We start from the raw sequence: 20398 nt of genomic DNA, 5'->3' as shown, positions 1-20398 counted from the left end.
TCACTCACTCCCACAGCGGTTTAGCAGCACATTTCTTCTTATTGAAATTCTCCTCGTTGGTAGTCCGATACCTTATTAGGTGTCGGACCTGATCCGGAGTCCCTGGAATGAAATGTGATTACTGCAATGCACAAACGTCCTCGTAAAAAAAAAACAAACAAACAAAAAAAAAAAAGTTTGAACTATGATAACAGGCAGCAAGCAACGTTATTACTTCGTAACCTCCCCCCCCCCCAAATAACGTTGCTGCCTTATAGTAATGTGAAATATCCAACACATTTGTAGAAAGTATGAGAGTTAACGAGTAGTTAACAGGACACGGCAATGTTATCTACCCTGGATTTCTAGGTACTGTTCATACAAACATACAAAAGCACTACAAAAGCACTGTGATTACAAAACTTTTTTTTTTAATTCCATGGGACATTATACTTACATTTGTGGGTTTTCTTTTCAATATCCTCCTGCTCTTTGCGGGTCGCCATTTGACTCAAAAAAACTTTTCCTTTTTCCTTTTCCTCGGTCGGCGAGCTTTAAATAGACGCAGCCTACGGCGTAGCTTACGTAGCCTACGGCGTCGCTTACGTAGGTTACGTAACCATATTCCGGCGCGATCTTAGCGAACAACGGACAAAAAAGGGATTATGTACATTCACTGAGTGAATATTATGAAAGTAAAATATCGGTTTGCAAAAGGAAATGTAATCAAAACGCATTTTTATGCAGAAACTAACTCAAAATATTGATTTTATTCACAAAAAAACAAGAAATGTCCGCCATGTTTTTTTTTTATTCAGTCCGCAAATGACGACGAAAAGCATTCTGGGAGATTTTCATACCCCCTCGCTCGCCAAGTCAGCATCTGAAATCCCTCGATTTGAAGGGGCTATTCTCAGCCCCTAGCCCTCGTTATGCCCCCTCCCCCTAGGTGAAAAGAGGAATTGGGACACCACTACCTTCACGGGAACGCGCAAAAGTTAGGGTTAGTGAAGAAAACGAGGGCGAGGGGGAGTATTGGGACGCAGCCGAAGTCACAGATGCGACTTCACAGCGGGTTAGACCCACTGAGTGTCAGAAAGACTGAGTGTCGGAAAGACTGAGTGGCAGCGTAAACTTTCAGTTTGAGCAACTGGAAAACATCTAAAATGGGAAAGAGCTGTTGTGCAATCGACTGTACTCATAGATTTAGCAAGAAATCAGAGTTATCGTTTTACAGACTGATGAAAAATAAGCTTAAGAGAGACAAATGGATCACTGCAATTCATAGAAACAACTGGATTCCAGGCACTGAAATGTTGGATTTTTGGGTAGCTAACGTTAAACGGTCAAATCATAAAGTTCGGTGTCCTCATCACTTTAATTTCTACAACAAATCCTGTCTTGAAGTCGGACCAAGCGTCAAGACTTTTGTAAGCCTTCAAGCTTTGCTCTGTGTATTTCCCCGGCGTAGAAATTAAGTACATATAAATATCAGAAACTGGATTCGGGGCCAAATATTAATGTCCATGGACCACTGGTTCTTGGTAACTGTACCAAATATTAATGTCCATGAACCACTGGTTCTTGGTAACTGTACCAAATATGAATGTCCATGGACCACTGGTTCTTGGTAACTGTACCAAATATTAATGTCCATGGACCACTGGTTCTTGGTAACTGTACCAAATATTAATGTCCATGGACCACTGGTTCTTGGTAACTGTACCAAATATTAATGTCCATGGACCACTGGTTCTTTACAAATCATGTTGTAAAATGCTTACCCTGTATTTGCTCATATTCCGGTAAAAATCAGAAAATTTTAACATTTTTAAAAACCTGTAGGGTACACGGCGACCCGCACCGCATGGTGCGGGTCGCCGTGTAGCCTACGCCGTAGGCTCTGCGTTGGTGTAACGTGGAACCATAAATCAGGCTTTAGCAATTTGTGCCATTCTGTGTGGCGATAAATGAAAAAAGATTAGACAACGCCGTGATTGGACAAGGAATTAGCTGGGCAGACGTAGGAAATGCAGTCTTTTTTTCTGCTATTAAAACATGATTTGTAATGTGAATTTGCAACACACACTACAAATAATCGGGTCGTAGCACGACCAGGATTTCAAACACGTTTGATTTTCTTGCGAGCACACGATTTGTGATCGGGAGCTCGTTGTGAGGTATTACTCTCTCGTCGTGAGGTGTTACTCTTTTGTCGTGAGGTGTTAATCTCTCGTTGTGAGGTGTTACTCTCTCGTCGTGAGGTGTTAATCTCTCGTCGTTACCCCACGTTTACTGCACGAGCCACGACCAACGATTGGGTCGAAATCCGGCCCGATCCAAAAAATAGTCGCACGACTGGAAAATCGGCTCAAAATGAGCTGATAATCGCACAGTGTCTGCCCGGCTTAAGAGGCTGACCTTTTCTTTTAGACCATTTAAAATATGCTGTTCCTACCAGAAGGATATGCTGAGTTTAAACAAGGCAATGGAGCTGGTTCGAGAAGCACTGAAGGCTAAAATAGAGAAAATGGGGACTTCAAAGGTGATTGTCAGAATAATTTCCTTAACCCTGGTTAATAAACTTTAATGCTTCTTCTTCACTAAATCCAAATGTTTTTTGCCTGGTAAGTATGGATAATACCGGCACAGTTTATTAATCCTCAGCGCTGCTCATTAGTTTGTGATAATACTAGTATCGGTGCTGCATACTCTATAAAGAATATCCTATTATACCTGGTTCCCATAGTAACTTCATCCAAACAAAAGTTTATTACATTGTATATGCAAAGCTTCTTTGTGAAACGAAGACGTTCAGTAGGTGTGAGTATTTTCCTCAGTAGAGAATTGCCATTATAAATTATCAAAACATGGCTTTCTGCTCAAAAAGTTCAAATTTGATTCAAATTCAAAGCTGCAGGATCAACTAACTAACAGAGTCAGTCCTGAAAAGAATCAAAACTGCATTATGGTTAGAAATTATGAATAAAATTACCATGTTTGGAATGAGTGATTTATAAGATGTGACCTGAGTTACTGAATTCCTGTCACTCATGAACCATCTGACATTTATTCAACATGGATTAGACTTTCAGTTCAGTTACTATACGTAACATCATCAGTGACGCGCCTGATGGCTTCTCAGCGCTGTTTCAGCATGATTTAATGTGGGATATAACAAAAGGAAACAAGGTTTTGTTTTACAGGCATTAAAGGCTAGTTCAGTGTAAGTTACCATGGTGATACGGATCAGTGTTTTTCAACCACGTTTTAGATTGTAGAGGCACCGTATAGGGCTTGGTCACCAAGTTGCATTCTGGGAAACGGCGGCCATGTTGGCAGCCTCGTGAGTGTAAACAATCAGCAGTATAGTAGCACCAAGTGAACAGACGGAACACAAAAGAAAATTGTTAAAATACCGGAAAGTAACTGGAATTTACCAGGATACCTTAAACAAGGAAGCCAGGGACCGGTATATGGAGAAAATAATGATTATTAACGGTTTGGATCCATATTAAATCCTTAATAAAGAGTGGAGCTCCGACGAGGACTTACTGCAACAGTTCTGCACAACCGACGTCTTCGGCTACCTTGTTTGCGGTGTGAGCGCCTACACTTCGGACTGCATTCAGTCTTTATCATTTATTTGTTTATTTGGTACAAGTTGTGCATATATGTGTCGCTCTGTGGTTCTGCCTCCAAGCAGGCAAGCGGTGAAAAGTTAAACCATTAGCGATCTTTTCCCCACGTCTGTTATGTGTGGAGCTGTTGCACCCCACAACATAGCAACGGTTTACAGAATAACGGAAAGTAACGATTACAAGTAAGACACAACAAAGAGGGAGCCTGTACACAGTGCGCAGTGGTCCGAGCAGCTAAGGTCGCTTCCAACATGGCGGCTCCGCCAAGTGATGACGTCAAGACGACCAAGCCCTATTGTACAAAATTCACAGCCACATTTTTGGTTAAAAAAAAAGTTTCTCTGATTGGGTCATTGTACTCACTTTGGCAGTGTCCTCCATCCTCGCGAGCGCTCCTCAATAAGATGTTGCTCTACTACTCTACACCTCTTTCAAATGATTGGATCACTGTGAGCTTGTCATCAAGGTGTACATATGTCTGTTTATGGTCCAACTTATTTGAATCAGGTATGTTTGAGCAGAGCAACATCTAAAACATGCAGGACAGTGGGCCCAGAGGAGCAGGGTAGAGAAACACTGGTCTACATGACTACCAGAGTAAAAGAGTGCTATCTTTGTCGAACCAGAATTCCTGGCTTCAGACTGACCCACCTATCTCACTTGGTACTGTAACATACAGATCTTAAAACTAGATACTTATAATCACAGATGGACAATATATGACATATTCAACTGTCATTATTCATTTGGCAATAACTTTCAGTGAAAGGCATAAGCAAAACGTAAAAAACAAAAAATGGCTCCAGCTTGACAAAATGAAGTAAATGTCTTCTCCAAGACTTTATCAAGGGCAGAATGTTGAATCCTGGTTTGGAAATGGTTTTACTCCTCTTTTCAAATGTATGCACAGCACGGCTCATAGATGACCAATGCTCATGTCATTCCCTCTTGGCCTTGTGTTAACACTCACCTGAATGCTCCAGACCTGGAAACTGCCAAAACATGCTTATATAGACCGTTTGCACACCAGATGTTCATTCATTCACCAGTGAATGATGACTACAATGACCTGGCTGGACCAATAAATCACAGCGGTACTAATACAATACTAATACTAAATAAAGCTGCAAGCAGCCATGAACGGGCCCTCGCACCCTTGTGCACGTTCAGGCTGCAGTGGAAGTTTGTATGACTTGCATGTAGATTCTTCAGGCCTGGACATTTAGCGGATGGAACCACCCACGACTCTCTATATCAAACCATTCAAAAGATATGGCAGAAAATAGGAACTATCACATATCGACCAATCAAAAGAAGGGGCAGGGCTAATGTGCACCAATTAAGGTGAAGGAGTCAAAACCAAGTCCAATGACACCACCCACGACTCTTTATATCAAACCATTCAAAAGTTATGGCAGAAAATAGGAACTATCAAATATGGACCAATCAGATGAAGGGTGGGCGCACATTTTGATGTATAACACACCTGGGTGCACATTACGGTTCCGGCCGCATTAATGGCCGAAGAAATGGCATAAATTGCGCCAAAATTACACGATTATTTCAAAATGGCCGACTTCCTGTTCGGTTTTGGCCATGGCGCCAAGAGACTTTTCTTTAAGTTGCGACATGATACAGGTGTGTACCGATTTTCGTGCATGTACGTCAAACCGGATAGGATAAAGGATAAAAACAAAAACGATAACAATTCCTACAGATACAACACTGTCAGTGCTAAGGCCCTAATTAATATTGTATGCAATATGCACATGAAGATTTGTCTTAATTTCTATTAAATTCATAAAGGAACAGTGAACAAATGTTGTTGATACTGTGAGCACTATTTGTCAGAGACTCACTACTGTATATACTACTGTAGTTACTTCTTTAGTTACTATTGTAGTAGGGCTGGGCGATATGGACCAAAAGTCATATCTCGATATTTTCTAGCTAAATGGCGATACTCGATATATATCGATATTTTTTCTGTGTCATAATTGGGGTTTCCCCCAAAGCATTATAGCATAGCATCTCTGTTAGCATCTCTGTTAGCATCTCTGTTAGCATCTCTGTTAGCTTCATTTTTTTCTGAGGCAAACCCTTAAAAAAACAGTCAGTTTTAATACAAAGCCTCGTGCCAAATGTCACACAGGTTCCTTTATTAACAGAGGTCTGCACAATATCAAAATGTATAAAACAAAGGAAATAAAAATAAACTGTCTGCATATATAGAATAAAAATGCTTCTTGAATAAAATAAAACAAATATCCCTTTCCTGCATAACAATTAAATTAATCGATATTAAAATCTCGATATATCGCCCAGCCCTATATTGTAGTTACTACTGCAGATACTTCTGTAGTTACTATTGTAGATACTACGGTAGTCACTACGGTAGTCACTACAGTAGTCACACTGCAGGCACTACTGTATACTTCTGTAGTTATTACTGTAGATACTGTAGTTACTACTCTATACTTCTGTAGTTACTTCTGTATATACTAATGTAGTCACTTCTGTAGTTACTACTATAGATACTACTGTAGATACTTCTGTAGATACTTCTGTAGTTACTTCTGTAGTTACTACTGTTGTCACTACTGTAAATACTTCTGTAGTTACTACTATAGATACTACTGTAGATACTTCTGTAGTCACTACTGTAGTTACTACTGTAGATACTGTAGTTACTACTTTAGATACTTCTGTAGTTACTACTGTATATACTACTGTATTTACTTCTGTATTTACTTCTGTAGTTACTACTGTAGTTACTACTGTAGTTACGACTATAGTTACTACTGTAGATACTGTAGTTACTACTTTAGATACTTCTGTAGTTACTTCTGTATATACTACTATAGTCACTACTGTATAGTCACTACTGTATATACTTCTGTATTTACTTCTGTATTTACTTCTGTAGTTACTACTGTAGATACTACTCTAGATACTACTGTAGACACTACTGCAGTTACTACCGTAGATACTTTTCTTACTACTTTAACTATAGCCAACATTAACGTTCACACAGATTGTTGCTATACTCAACATGCAATGCTATAAATGTGAACTGTCACGGGACACATCCATCACTGATGAGAAACCATCACATGCAGGATGACTTGGCATGTAAGCCCTTTTTTTAACCACAACATGAGAACCATCATGTTCACTTCCATGTGGATTATTGTGAGGAAGATGGCTTACTGGCATGCTTTTCTCCCCACAGCCGTGCAGGAGTATGAGGATCTGCAGAAAAAGACAGAGACAGCAGCCTTGCAAGTAAGTGTTGGAAAGTGTGTCTGTTTTTTTCTTATCTCTGAATATTAACATGTGCAAAACTACAAACTTGTTAAATTAATCCTAACTGAAACAGCAGTTTTTTTGTTATAATGGAGCCCCCATCATGTGCAGTCACAGTGGATTATACGCTGCGCCAGTAAAGATAACCATACCACTCCTTTAACTTGTTCTTAACCAGGATTATCACTAAATGATAATCCTGGTTGACAAATTTTGTTTGGAGAGTGTTTTAGAAAAAATGAATATTATTTTCTTTATTGTTCTAGCAGTTACATGAATCCCTGGAGCCCTAGTTTATTTTTGAAAAATAATAAATAATCTCAACTCTCTAGGCCATGACGTGGCAGACATTCCCCCCAAAAAATTAGAGTATGATTTCAGAATTCAAAACATTGGTGTATTTAAAATGAATAGATAATAAAAGTTCTGTAATGTGTTTGTGTGGGTCAGTAACATAAGAAAATCTGGATAAAGAGTTTCATAAAATCTTAATAAGGTTATAGAGGAGCTACAGAAATGCAGATTTTGAATGCTTGACAGCTTCGGTAATATCAAATTTGTTTGGCACTTCCCGGGACGTACGGCTGTCATAAAGAGAATATTTTATTGGAAGCACTGAACCACAGAAGCTTTGTTTAGTTTGTACTTTATTCACTTATTTCAGCAATACTTAACTTGTTTCATTTACAACAAGTTAAGTATGGGGTTCTGTAGCATCTCCTGCAGCGTTCTGAAGGATGTCCAATAGAGGTCTGAAGGGTCTGCTGTAGAGTTCGTATATCTATAAATTGTGCGACACAAAATGGCAGGTTGAACATCAGTGATATCTTGTGATAATGGTGCATCTCTTTTCTCTAAGTGCAAAAGACTGGAGGAGGAAAGGGACGAGGCCATGAAGAAACTCAATGAATTCCAGCAGGGTAAGTTTATCTTGCTTGGGTCAAGACTGTATGAGTCCGGAAAAGGAGAGTTCTTCAGGATTTATTTCATTCTATGAGATTAAATAGATAAATAAGCCATTAACCCAAGGAAATTACCAATCTTTCAACATTCCCTTTCATGATCAAAAATACAAATTTTAGACTCATCTGAGTACTTGAGCCTGGGTTAAAAAAGATGGTTTTTGCACTATTGGGTCAAGTATTTGTATCTGAATACATCTCTCAGATCAGGTGTTGTAGAGCTGCTTTTAAATGTACTATTATTCAGCCTTTTATAAAAGAAGAAACCTTGATTCTTCAGTCCTCTCTTCAGTACTAAACTCACCTCTTTACCTAAAGTTCAATTCAATTCAATTCAATTTTATTTATATAGCGTCTAATACAACAGATGTTGTCTCTAGACGCTTTCCAGAGATCCAGAACATGAACATAAAACCCCGAGCAATTATTACATAAACAATGGCAGGTAAAAACTCCCCTAGTGGGAGAAAAGCCTTAAGCCAAACAGTGGCAAGAAAAACTCCCCTTTAGGAGGGAAGAAACCTTGAGCAGGACCAGGATCATAAGGGGGGACCCTCCTGCCGAAGGCCAGACTGGGGGAGTCAGGGACGTCAGCAGCACAGCAGGCAGGTGGAAGCAGCAACAGCCAAAGTCATGAGTTGCTTTCAACCAATGACAAATCTTTTGAAAATTTCAGTCTTATGTTAAACCTTTCCACAGTACCAAAACTGAGTTTAAAAAAAAAAGAGAAGGTATTTATCTATTGTATTTATATTCATATTTATATGACCAGGAAGTGCTGCTGTTTTAGTGCTTTTGCTTTGATTACACTGGACATGGTCAACTGCACCATTTTCATTATTCTGTCTTGAGCCGTGTATACAGTGTTACAGGTAACAGTTTTTTGTACAGCTCAATAAGTTATCTTTCTTTGTGGCCTGGCTCTCTTCTGGGGTAGACAAGACAACATATACACTCACTGGGCATGAAGAGACGCAGCAATCAGGACAGATGGGAACAAGGGAAGTCAAACTAACTAAACACAAGGACACAGAGTTTCAAAATAAAACAGGAAACAAGTCAAACACAAGCTCAAAACTGAAGAACCGAGTAGAACACAACAGAGAAGCAGAAAACCGGAACCATAACAGTGTGCCCTGTAATTAAAATCACAAGTGCCTTCGATTTTCAGTGAGTCTGACTATTTAAAGGGTTCAAAGTCAGCACTTTGCTGTGAACATGGACCAGAGAAAGTAAAGGCAAGTGTTGTCCGAGGAAATCCGAAAGGACATTCTAGACAAGCATGTTAAAGTAGTAACGTAAAGTAAAGTAGTAGGTAGTAGGATAATACAAATGGAAATCAAAAAGCCAAGAACAACTTCAAAAGAGATTGAAAATAAACTCCACGGTCAAGATCCATCGGGGCAGATCACACCATCCACCCCTGTTTGAAAGTGTCTGACCGAGGAGGACTCCACAGTTGAAAGCTTGTTTGCACTGATCCAATAATCAATTCAAATTCAACATTCAAAAATACTTTGAATCTATTAATGTCAGAAGGGAAACTAGTTGTTGGAATAGTCATGATCTCAGTCTCTTTGAAGAGTCATTGAAGATGCGTATGTGGAGAGGAAGCATGTCCTGTAGCATTCTAAAGAATCTCCTGTAGCGTTCTGAAGGATCTCCTGTAGAGTTCTGAAGGATCTCCTGTAGAGTTCTGAAGGATCTCCTGTAGCGTTCTGAAGGATCTCCTGTAGCGTTCTGAAGGATCTCCTGTAGCGTTCTGAAGGATCTCCTGTAGCGTTCTGAAGGATCTCCTGTAGCGTTCTGAAGGATCTCCTGTAGCGTTCTGAAGGATCTCCTGTAGCGTTCTGAAGGATCTCCTGTAGCGTTCTGAGGGATCTCCTGTAGCGTTCTGAAGGATCTCCTGTAGCGTTCTGAAGGATCTCCTGTAGCGTTCTGAAGGATCTCCTGTAGCGTTCTGAAGGATCTCGTGTAGCGTTCTGAAGGATCTTCTGTAGTGGTTTGAAGGATCTCCTGTAGTGTCCTGAAGGATCTTGTGTAGTGTCCTGTAGGATCTCCTGTAGCATTCTGAGGGGTCTCCTGTAGAGTTCTGAAGAATCTCCTGTAGTGTTCCGTAGCATCTCCTGAAGGAGTCTGTAGCATCTCCTGTAGCGTTCTGAAAGATCTTCTGTAGATGTCTGAAGGATCTACTGTACAGGTCTGAAGGATCTCCTGCAGTGTTACGTAGGATCTCCTGTAGAGGTCTGAAGGATTTCCGGAAGGGGTCTGTAGCATCTCCTGTAGCGGTCAGAAGGACCGCTATGGGACTATCGCTACTATCAGAGCCCATATCTCCCCCCCTCTTTCGACCATTCCATAGTCGTCACTTGCTCGGCAGTTTTAAATCAGTTTGAGCCTGTGTCGCTGTCATCTTTAAATAAAATCGTCACCCAACTCAAACCCTCATCCTGCCCCACTGACATTGTCCCTCCTTGTCTCTTTAAAGAGATTTGGGAGACTATTGGACCAAATGTCCAAAAAATTATTAATAGTAGCCTTGCGCCAGGTGTTGTCCCGGCGCAAGTCAAAGAAGCTGCTGTGGAACCCCTGATAAAAAGCCAATTTTAGACACTTCAGTTTTATCAAACTATAGACCCATTTCAAAGCTCCCTTTTATGTCAAAAATCTTAGAAGAAGCTGTACTTTTACAATTACAGTCCTTTTTAGACATGCATGGCATCCTTGATATGTTTTAATCTGGGTTTAAAGCTTTCCACAGTACTGAGTCTGCACTGTTAAGAGTTTTTAATTACATCTTTTTAACTATTGACTCTGGTGATTCCGTGATTCTTATGCTTTAGACCTTACTGCTGCCTTTGATACAGTTGATCACTCAACTCTCATTTCTCGGCTAGAGCATTGTGTTGGTATCAGAGACACTGCCTTGGAATGGTTCAGGTCATAGCTGTCCGAGAGATGCTTCTCAGTCAGACTTGGTGACTCCCAATCATCTTCTGTCCCTTTATCTTGTGGAGTTCCCCAGGGTTCAATTCTCGGACCCATCCTCTTCTCTTTATACCTTCTCCCCCTTGGACTGATTTTTAAAAAGCATGGCACTCTTATCATTTTTATGCAGATGACTCTCAAATCTTTCTGCTCCTCAAAAGAAATGACAACAGCTCCCTGATGCCTCTGCTAGAGTGCCTAAAGGACATTAAGGCCTGGATGGCCTTACACTTTTAAATTTAAATGAAGGTAAAACTGAGGTCATGGTGTTTGGACCAATCGGGCCTGTGATGGCCCTCCTATTGATCTGGGCTCCCTACAAATTTACTTAAAAACTACAGTCACCAACCTCAGCGTCAAAATGGACAGTGATCTTAAACTGGACAAGCAAGTAAATTCTGTAGTAAAATCCAGTTTTTATCATCTGAGGCTTTTATCTAAAATTAAATCTGTTTTATCTTTTAATGATTTTGAACGAGTGATTCATGCTTTTATCTCAACCCGTTTGGACTACTGTAATGCCCTCTATACTGGCGTCAACCAGACCTCCCTTGCACGCTTACAGTTAGTCCAAAACGTGGCTGCTCGTCTTTTAACAGGAACCCGCAAGCATGATCACATCACCCCCGTTCTGGCCTCCCTTCACTGGCTCCCTGTCTCTTTTAGAATTAATTTTAAAATATTATTGCTTGTTTTTAAGTCATTAAATGGGTTTGCACCAAAATACATCTCAGACCTCCTACATGTTTCCACTCCCTCGAGGTCTTTGAGGTTTCTCTTCTCAGTCACATCTTGTCCCTAAAACCAGGCAAAAAACTAGGTGTGACCGTGCTTTTTCAGCAATAGCCCCTAAACTTTGGAACGAGCTTTCTCCCCACATCGAAATGGCCCCCACACTCCAGCATGAGAGTTGCGTGGTCACTGTCTTGTCTTTTATGTTTCTGAATCACTGGTTGTTGTCTGTCTGGTGTGTTTTTATTTCCTGCTTTTATGTGCTCTTATCTATTTTACTTGTTTTTACTAATTTTTACTATTGTATTATGTCTTGTTTTACTTATTGTGCAGCACTTTGGTAACCCTGTTGTTTTTTAAAATGTGCTATATAAATAAAGTGGATTGGATTGGATTGGAAGGATGTCTTGTAGAGGTCTGAAGGATTTCCTAAAGCGTTCTGTAAAATCTCCTGTAAAGGTCTGAATGGTGTCCTGTAGAGGTCGGAAGTATCTCCTGTAGAGGTCTGAAGGATCTCCTGTAGAGGTCTGAAGGATCTCCTGTAGAGTTCTGAAGGATCTCCTGTAGAGGTCTGAAGGATCTCCTGTAGAGGTCTGAAGGATCTCCTGTAGAGGTCTGAAGGATCTCCTGTAGAGGTCTGAAGGATCTCCTGTAGAGTTCTGAAGGATCTCCTGTAGAGGTCTGAAGGATCTCCTGTAGAGGTCTGAAGGATCTCCTGTAGAGGTCTGAAGGATCTCCTGTAGAGGTCTGAAGGATCTCCTGTAGAGTTCTGAAGGATCTCCTGTAGAGTTCTGAAGGATCTCCTGTAGAGTTCTGAAGGGTCTCCTGTAGCGATGTTTAAAATCTCCTGTAAAGGTCTGAATGGTGTCCTGTAGAGCAGTGATTCTTAACCATAGGGCCGCGGCCCACACTTGGGCCGCGAGCGTCACCTAGTGGCCCGCAAAAAAAATGTCAGTTTTGTACATGTGGGCCGCGTGGGCCGCGGGACTGCATAGCAACTCCCAACCAAATGTGGAGAAGACACTCAGCTAGCTGTACGTGTAATAGTAAGAGAAATGGTGTGTATTTACAGAGTAAATCCTTCATTTTGCACGGAGTACGTTTAGATCCGCCAGGATCAGGGATCGATTACTTGGGTCTGCGCCCAGAGTGAGCGAGCGCGGCGCAATCATTCATCCTGACGCGTCCCCGCGGCCGGGGAGGTCGGTGCCGCTCGGGCTTGCGGGTTCCGTCGTTTACTGCAGAAGGATTGTACATGTAGATGCAGGGCTGACGTGTCTGCTGGACTGGACTGTTCGAGCTTTCTCAAAAGCATGTGAAAGACTCGGCTGCTCCGCAGCCAGAGAGCTGCGGGCTCCTGCCCGTCTCAGCTGATCAGGCTCGGATGAAACCTGACGCGCTGAGTCCTCTGACAACTGATTCATTTAATATCTTAAATAAAGTACAGTCAAACTAAGTTTTGTTCCCGCTCTATTTTTAAATATGCACACTTGTAAGCTTGTGTGTGTTGTAAGGCGGCGCTCCGTGTGTGTAGACGGCGCCTTTCCACACGGCGCGCTGTGTGTGTGTTTTAAATACAGAAATGACACACACAAAACTGAGGGTGCATCTTTCCACACGGCACTGTATGGTCGTCAAAATACGGTAATTAGCTTGGCTCTATATACAGAGATGAGAAGCGTAACAGGTGGAAAGGGAAGTTCAACCCAGAATGGACAGATTCATCCTGGTTCAGTCTTCCCACTGGGAAAAAACCAGTGTCTCATACGTTCAGAGACCGTGGCGTTCAAAGTGCGAAAGTGAAACGCCACTGAAACAAAACACAAAGTTTTTCATCAAACATATCCACTCAAGTCTGAACTGAAGTCACAGAAAATAAACTTACCATTTTAAAACATCCTGCCCATGTTTGGGTCCACATACAGCTGTGAAGCAGCTTTCTCCACTATGAACAGAATTAAAACTAAATATCATTCCAGGCTCATCAATGTTTATATTCATTTATTATAAAAATGTGTTGAGACAATTAACAAAGAAAAGGGGAAATTCAAACTGCTGGTAGAGAATTTTTTTTATTTTTAAGAGAAAAAAACATGTGTAATTCAAGTTACACATGTTAAGTGGCAAATATGTACTTTTTTAATATAACAGTCAGATGCAGATGTTGATACAACTGTGAGGCTACTTGAATATATATATATATATATATATATATATATATATATATATATATATATATATATATATATATATATATATATATATATATATATATATATATATATATATATATTTTATGATGTTCTGGACCTTCGCTTGAGTACATTTTCTCTAAATGGACCTCTTAAAGTTTTAGTTGAATACCCCTGCTATAAAGTGTTAATATTTAATGGGCCCCGGGCCACTCTGTACTGAAAAAAATGGGCCCCAAGGTCAGAAAGGTTAAGAACCCCTGCTGTAGAGGTCTGAAGGATCTCCTGTAGAGGTCTGAAGGATCTCCTGTAGAGGTCTGAAGGATCTCCTGTAGAGGTCTGAAGGACCTCCTGTAGAGGTCTGAAGGATCTCCTGTAGAGGTTGGAAGGATCTCCTGTAGAGGTCTGAAGGATCTCCTGTAGAGGTCTGAAGGATCTCCTGTAGAGGTTGGAAGGATCTCCTGAAGCATTCTGTAACATCTAGTGTAGAAGTGTAAAGGATTTCATGTAGAGCTCTGAAGTATCTTGTGTAATCGTCTGAAGGATCTCCTGTAGAGATCTATAAAATGTCCTGTAGAGATCTGAAGGATCTCCTGTAGCAGTCTGAAAGATCTCCTGAAGCATTCTGTAAAATCTCCTGTAGAGGTCTAATGGATGTCCTGTAGCGTTCTATAGGATCTTCTGTAGTGATCTGAAGGATTTCGTGTAGCATTCTGTAGCATCTCCTGTAGCGGTCAGAAGGATGTCTTGTAGAGGTTTGAAGGGTGTCCTGTAGAGGTCAGAATTATCTCCTGTAGCGGTCTGAAGGATGTCTTGTAGAGGTTTGAAGGGTGTCCTGTAGAGGTCAGAATTATCTCCTGTAGCGGTCTGAAGGATGTCTTGTAGCATTCTTTAAAATCTCCTGTAGAGGTCTGAAGGCTCTCGTATAATGTTCTGTAGGATCTCCTGTAGAGGGCTGAAAGATCTCCTGTAGCGTTCTGAAGGATCTCCTGTATATCTTTAGGATCTCCTGTAGCATTTTGAATGCTCTCATATAGTGTTCTGTAGGATCTCTTGTAGCGCTCTGTATAATCTCCTGTAGTGGATCTGAAAGATCCCCTGTAGACGTCTGAAGGATCTCCTGTAAAGTTCTGAAAGATCTACTCTGGTCTTCTGCAGAATCTCCTGTAGCATTTTGAAGGGTCTCCTGTAGTGTTCTGTAGGATCTACTGTAGCATTCTGAAGGATATCCTGTAGGATTTAAGCGTTTTGTATGATATCCTGTTGAAGGGTTCTGTAAAATCTCCCGTAGAGCACTGGAAGGTCTCCTGTGGAGACGCATGTCCTGTAGTGTTCTGAAGAATCTCCTGTAGAAGTCTGAAGGATCTCCTGAAGCATCTCCTGTAAATCTCCTTTAGAGGTTTGAGGGATCTCTTGTAGCGTTCTGAAGGATCTTCTTTAGACATCTAAAGGATCTCCTGTAGTGTTCTGAAGGATCTCTTGTAGCGTTATGTAGGATCTCCTGTAGAGGTCTGAAGGAGGAAGGAAGGTCTTCCAGTGTTCTGAAGGATCTTCTGTAAAAAGTCTGAAGGATCCCCTGGGTCTGAAAGATCTACTCCGGTGATCTGTAAAATCTCCTGTAGCGTTTTGAAGGGTCTCCTGTAGTGTTTTCTAGGATCTACTGTAGCATTCTTTAGCATCTCCTGTTGCCTTCTGTAGTATCTCCTTAAGCGTTTTGAATGATGTTCTATTGCAGCCTGTAGTATCTCCTTTATAGGTCTGAAGGATCTCCTGTAGAGGTCTGAAGGATTTCCTGAAGCGTTCTGTAAAATCTCCTGTAAAGGTCTGATTGTTGTCTTGTAGAGGTCTGTAGGTTCTCCTATAGTGGTCTGAAGGATCTCCTGTAGAGGTCTGAAAGATCTCCTCTGGTGCTTTGAAGGATCTCCTGTAGGATATCCTGTAGGGTTCTGTAGGATATCCTGTTGCATTCTGTAGCATCTGCTGTAGGGGTCTGAAGGATGTCCTAACGCGTTGTATAAAATCTCCTGTAAAGGTCTGAAGGGTCCCCTTTAGAGTTCTGAAGGATCTCTTGTAGTGTTCTGAAGGATCTGCTGTAGACATCTAAAGGATCTCCTTTGGAGGTCTGAAGGGTCTCCTGTCGAGGTCTGTGTTTCAGCAGATCTGAGGAACCTCTGATTGAAGACAATATGTTGCTGAATCATTGTGTTGGGAAGAGGAGGCTCAGGGTTGTCCATGATCTTCTTCCCACAATCATCTCCAGAAGCTCCAGAACAGAAATGTGTGGAACATTAATGGCCTATGCTGTGAGTTTTAGTTTGAACTTTCTTCAAATTCCACTAAACATTTAAATTATCTCACAATCACTGTTTTATATCAATTTGGTAGCTTGGACACTCCCATCAGTTGTTTTATTGGTTTCATGCATATCACTAAATTGCCCCTTTAGAAACAGTGGAACATCTTTTCAATAACTGCAGGATTTTCCATATGACGTAGTTGTTCAACTTGCTGCTTCAGTTATCCTCTTGAATATTTATTTTATAAAATTAAAGTTGGTGACTTTTTTGGACAGTTAGCAAATTGACAGATTCTAGTGGGTTCTGTTGGTAAATTCGTAATAAAAAATGTAAATATATTTGAAGGTCACCATGCAGAGTAGCATCTCAGATCACAACATGAATGTCCCTGTTAGCTCCGCAAATATATTTCAAATGTTTTGGCCCACTATTCAATCTTGCTAAATAATTTTCCTTCCAGGTTGAATGTTTTGCTGTGACCACTTAAGTGAATACACACTTTGAAATGGGGCATGATATGCCAAAAGATGGAGCAAATGGTCTGTCTTTGTAATGGTGACAGTTGTCTGAATTTTCATGTGAATAAATCTGCCTTGTGTCGTATTCAGTGACTCTCCTGCCAAAACACATATTGTGTTTGACTTTTGCATTAATAGAGGTTTCCTCACTGTGCCAAGCAGCTGAATATTAGGAGCTATTACGTGATTTCATAGCTCTTAGAAAATTGCTCCTATTCACAACGAACCGGCTGGGGGTGGGGCAGCAGGGTCTGTGGGGGGAGGTGGTAGTAGGAGGACGGCAAAAAAAAAGCCCCCAACACACAATCATGCCTTTTCAAGCAGAGATGGCAAGGTTGATGACAACATGACCATTGTGTTATAATGATAACACCACAAAGGCATCTGCCCCCCTCATCAAGGCTTTCCAGCAGCTGCAGATACAATTTAATTTACTGCTCTGTTGGCGCCGCTGATACCATTATGCAGCACGTCGACACATGGGTAATCACTGTCTTTTCCCAGAATAAAATGAAAAAAGACAAGCACAAAAAAAGGGGGGCAAGATGGAGTGATGATGATGGAAAGGCCAAAACTTACAATTAAGACTTCCAATTTTGACATGCCGGAGCCCCACGTAGACTTGTGCTCATACACTTACCACACTGCTGGCACTGTTTATTTACCATGGCTACCAGTAATTATAATTAACATGCCATTTAGTTTGAGGTGTCTTTTCATCATGGTTCAGCGTGGCCACAGGATTATTGATATGGGCAGTGAAGAACAGAGGAAAACTGGCAGCTAAGTGCTGTGGAATGACTGATGTGGAGGACGCCAGCGGTAGGAGGACGTCACCTGGCGCTGGCGTCCATCAACGTCCTAATTAGGTTTCAGTGGACTCGCCCACAGCAATAGTACTAATCTCAAACGCAGTGTTTAATTAGTTAAGTGGCAGGACATTCTCTAGGGGGAGGCTTTTTTTATTACTTTGGTGCAATTGTAGCTCTGAAAAGATTACATTTTGACATTTGAAATTTCACCAGTCTTTTTTTTTTCCAGTTATTATTTTTTGTTTGTTTTTACTTGCAAGTATTTTTCATTTCAATAATAGAACAAGTGACTGTAAAGAATAACCATTTACTTTTCAGTTCTCCAAAAAGCTTTCCTTATTTATTTACCTCAGTTCCCTAGATGTGTAAATAAAAAAAACAATATAATGATTTATAAATTACAAAAATCCATATTTCAGTCCTGATATGACAGAAACATGTCAAATGTTTAAAGTGAAACATACAGGACTGTCTCAGAAAATTAGAATATTGTGATAAAGTTATTTATTTTCTGTAATGCAATTAAAAAAACAAAAATGTCATACATTTACACATTTACATCCATTACAAACCAACTGAAATATTGCAAGCCTTTTATTATTTTAATATTGCTGATTATGGCTTACAGTTTAAGATTAAGATTCCCAGAATATTCAATTTTTTTTAGATGGATATTTGATTTTTCTTAAGCTGTAAACCATGATCAGCAATATTAAAATAATAAAAGGCTTGCAATATTTCAGTTGATTTGTAATGAATCCATAATGTATGACATTTTTGTTTTTGTAATTGCATTACAGAAAATCACAATATTCTAATTTTCTGAGACAGTCCTGTATTAGCTCAATCTGAATTTGATATCCACAACATGTCTCAAAGTTGGGACATTGACAATAAAAGGCTGAAAAAGTAAGCAGTACTAAAAAGAAACACCAGGAGGAACATCTGCAAATAATTAGGTTAATTGTCATTATGTCAGTTCAAATATTCCAAAATGAAAAAATCTTTTAAGTGATGCTTTATAATGCACTGCTTTGCCTTAGACTGTCTCTAAAAACCGGATCCCACAAGGGAAGTGTTCCGTTGGTGATTGTGGTTATGATGTGGTTATTATTTTGACTGTGCAGGGGCTTCTATGTGGTTGAGCACTGGTACTATTTGGCAGCAGTGCTACCTCTACAACAATATTAAATACCTTGCAAAAATATGCATCTACTGTCCATGTATTTACACATGTTGTTGCAGACTAAACCTGCTATTTATTGTATTGTATTTGTTTCAATGGACTCCAGGTAATGGCGCCCCAAAAATACAACCTTGATTCTGAAAATATTCCCGATGCTATGTACACAATAGTGGTAGTGTTCAGCTATTAGTCCGCAGTCATCGTCCTTTATCCACAAAATTACATTTGACATATTTTCATGCATCATTTGTTGCTGGCCGAGGCTCATTGAGCTGTGGAAATTACAAGGTCAGTGATGCTCATGAGGCTGCGAGTACAACTTGATTTCTTACTCGGAATCCGATGTGAAACAGCAATTACGTAAGAAATATTATGGATTTAATTACCAAAGTCTCAATACTTGTATCAAAGTCACTGCCGCACAGTCCGAAGTGGAGTATGCAGGAAGTTGGGGTTCCAGGGAGACCTACAGAACTGTCTCAGAAAATTAGAATATTGTGATAAAGTCCTTTATTTTCTGTAATGCAATTAAAAAAAACAAAAATGTCTAAAGTTTAAGATTAAGATTCCCAGAATATTCTAGTTTTTTGAGATAGGATATTTGAGTTTTCTTAAGCTGTAAGCCATGATCAGCAATATTAAAATAATAAAAGGCTTGCAATATTTCAGTTGATTTGTAATGAATCCAGAATGTATGACATTTTTGTTTTTTTAATTGCATTACAGAAAATAAAGGACTTTATCACAATATTCTAATTTTCTGAGACAGTCCTGTATGTGCTTTTCATGCTGACCGTAGCTGTTAATATAATAAATTAAAAAACACATTTAAGACACATAAAAAGACACACCTTAACAGCTAAAACTGCATGGAAATGTATTGAGGCTGTTAATGTGAGACCACACAGATTGTATGGAACTTAGTTTAAATCAGTGTTTCCCAACCCTGGTCCTCAATGCTACACTGTCCTGCATGTTTTAGATGTTTCCCTTCATCATCACACCTTATTCTAATTAATGGTCCTAATTAGCTTGTCACCAAGGTCTTAAATGATTAAGGAATCAACATACCGGTATACAATTTTTTTTTTATTGAGTTATTTTTTCCCCTGTTTGGAGATGGAGATGTATAGCTTTATTTTATCTGGGTGATAATTTCTGAAATTCCATAACAAACAAAAGGAGCTCAAATTAAGAAGTTTCTTGCTTGTTCTGCAATTTAAAATAAAAATAATGAAGAAAGAGTAGGTCTAATGAAACACAATCAAACTATACTTTTGTGTTTACCAATCTGTGATATCAATCCAGGACAGATACTTGCTTGTTTTATCAAATGTGTTGTATCACATTCATTTGAATGTGCTCTTTTCCACAGTGCTTCACTTCCCACCTTAAAACAGTTTAGGAAAGACAAGTGTTTCAGTTCTCACAAGGTTTAAGTTCAATAACACGAAGGTTCTTCACAAAAAGTTGACATCCTTTCTGTAAACTCAGTTTATACTCAGGTGTTCTTCCTGGCATTCTACACCTTTCTACAGCATATTCAGTCTCAGAGGTGTCAAGTAACGAAGTACAAATACTTCGTTATCTTACTTAAGTAGAAATTTTGGTTATCTATACTTCACTGGAGTAATTTCAGACGACTTTTTACTTTTACTCCTTAAATTTTCACGCAATTATCTGTACTTTTTACTCCTTACATTTTAAAAACAGCCTCGTTACTCTATTTCATTTCGGCCTTTAAATAAAAACTATCCAGTTAAATTGCTCCATCCGGATAGAGTG

General features: G+C 39.9%; 1 protein-coding gene across 2 annotated transcripts in view; it reads left to right on the top strand.

The window, feature by feature from the left end:
- Positions 1–20398, top strand: part of shtn1 (shootin 1) — an 89557-nt gene that overhangs the window by 2234 nt on the left and 66925 nt on the right. For both annotated transcript variants that reach the window (XM_061744899.1, XM_061744900.1), the window contains exons 2-3: positions 6853–6905; positions 7786–7846. In XM_061744899.1, coding sequence (XP_061600883.1) covers positions 6853–6905; positions 7786–7846 — 114 coding nt within the window. The remainder of the gene's footprint in view (positions 1–6852; positions 6906–7785; positions 7847–20398) is intronic.

The sequence above is a fragment of the Cololabis saira genome, chromosome 17 (assembly GCF_033807715.1).
Source record: "Cololabis saira isolate AMF1-May2022 chromosome 17, fColSai1.1, whole genome shotgun sequence".
In the NCBI taxonomy this organism is placed as follows: domain Eukaryota; kingdom Metazoa; phylum Chordata; class Actinopteri; order Beloniformes; family Belonidae; genus Cololabis; species Cololabis saira.
This window is presented reverse-complemented; position numbering and strand designations above follow the sequence as displayed.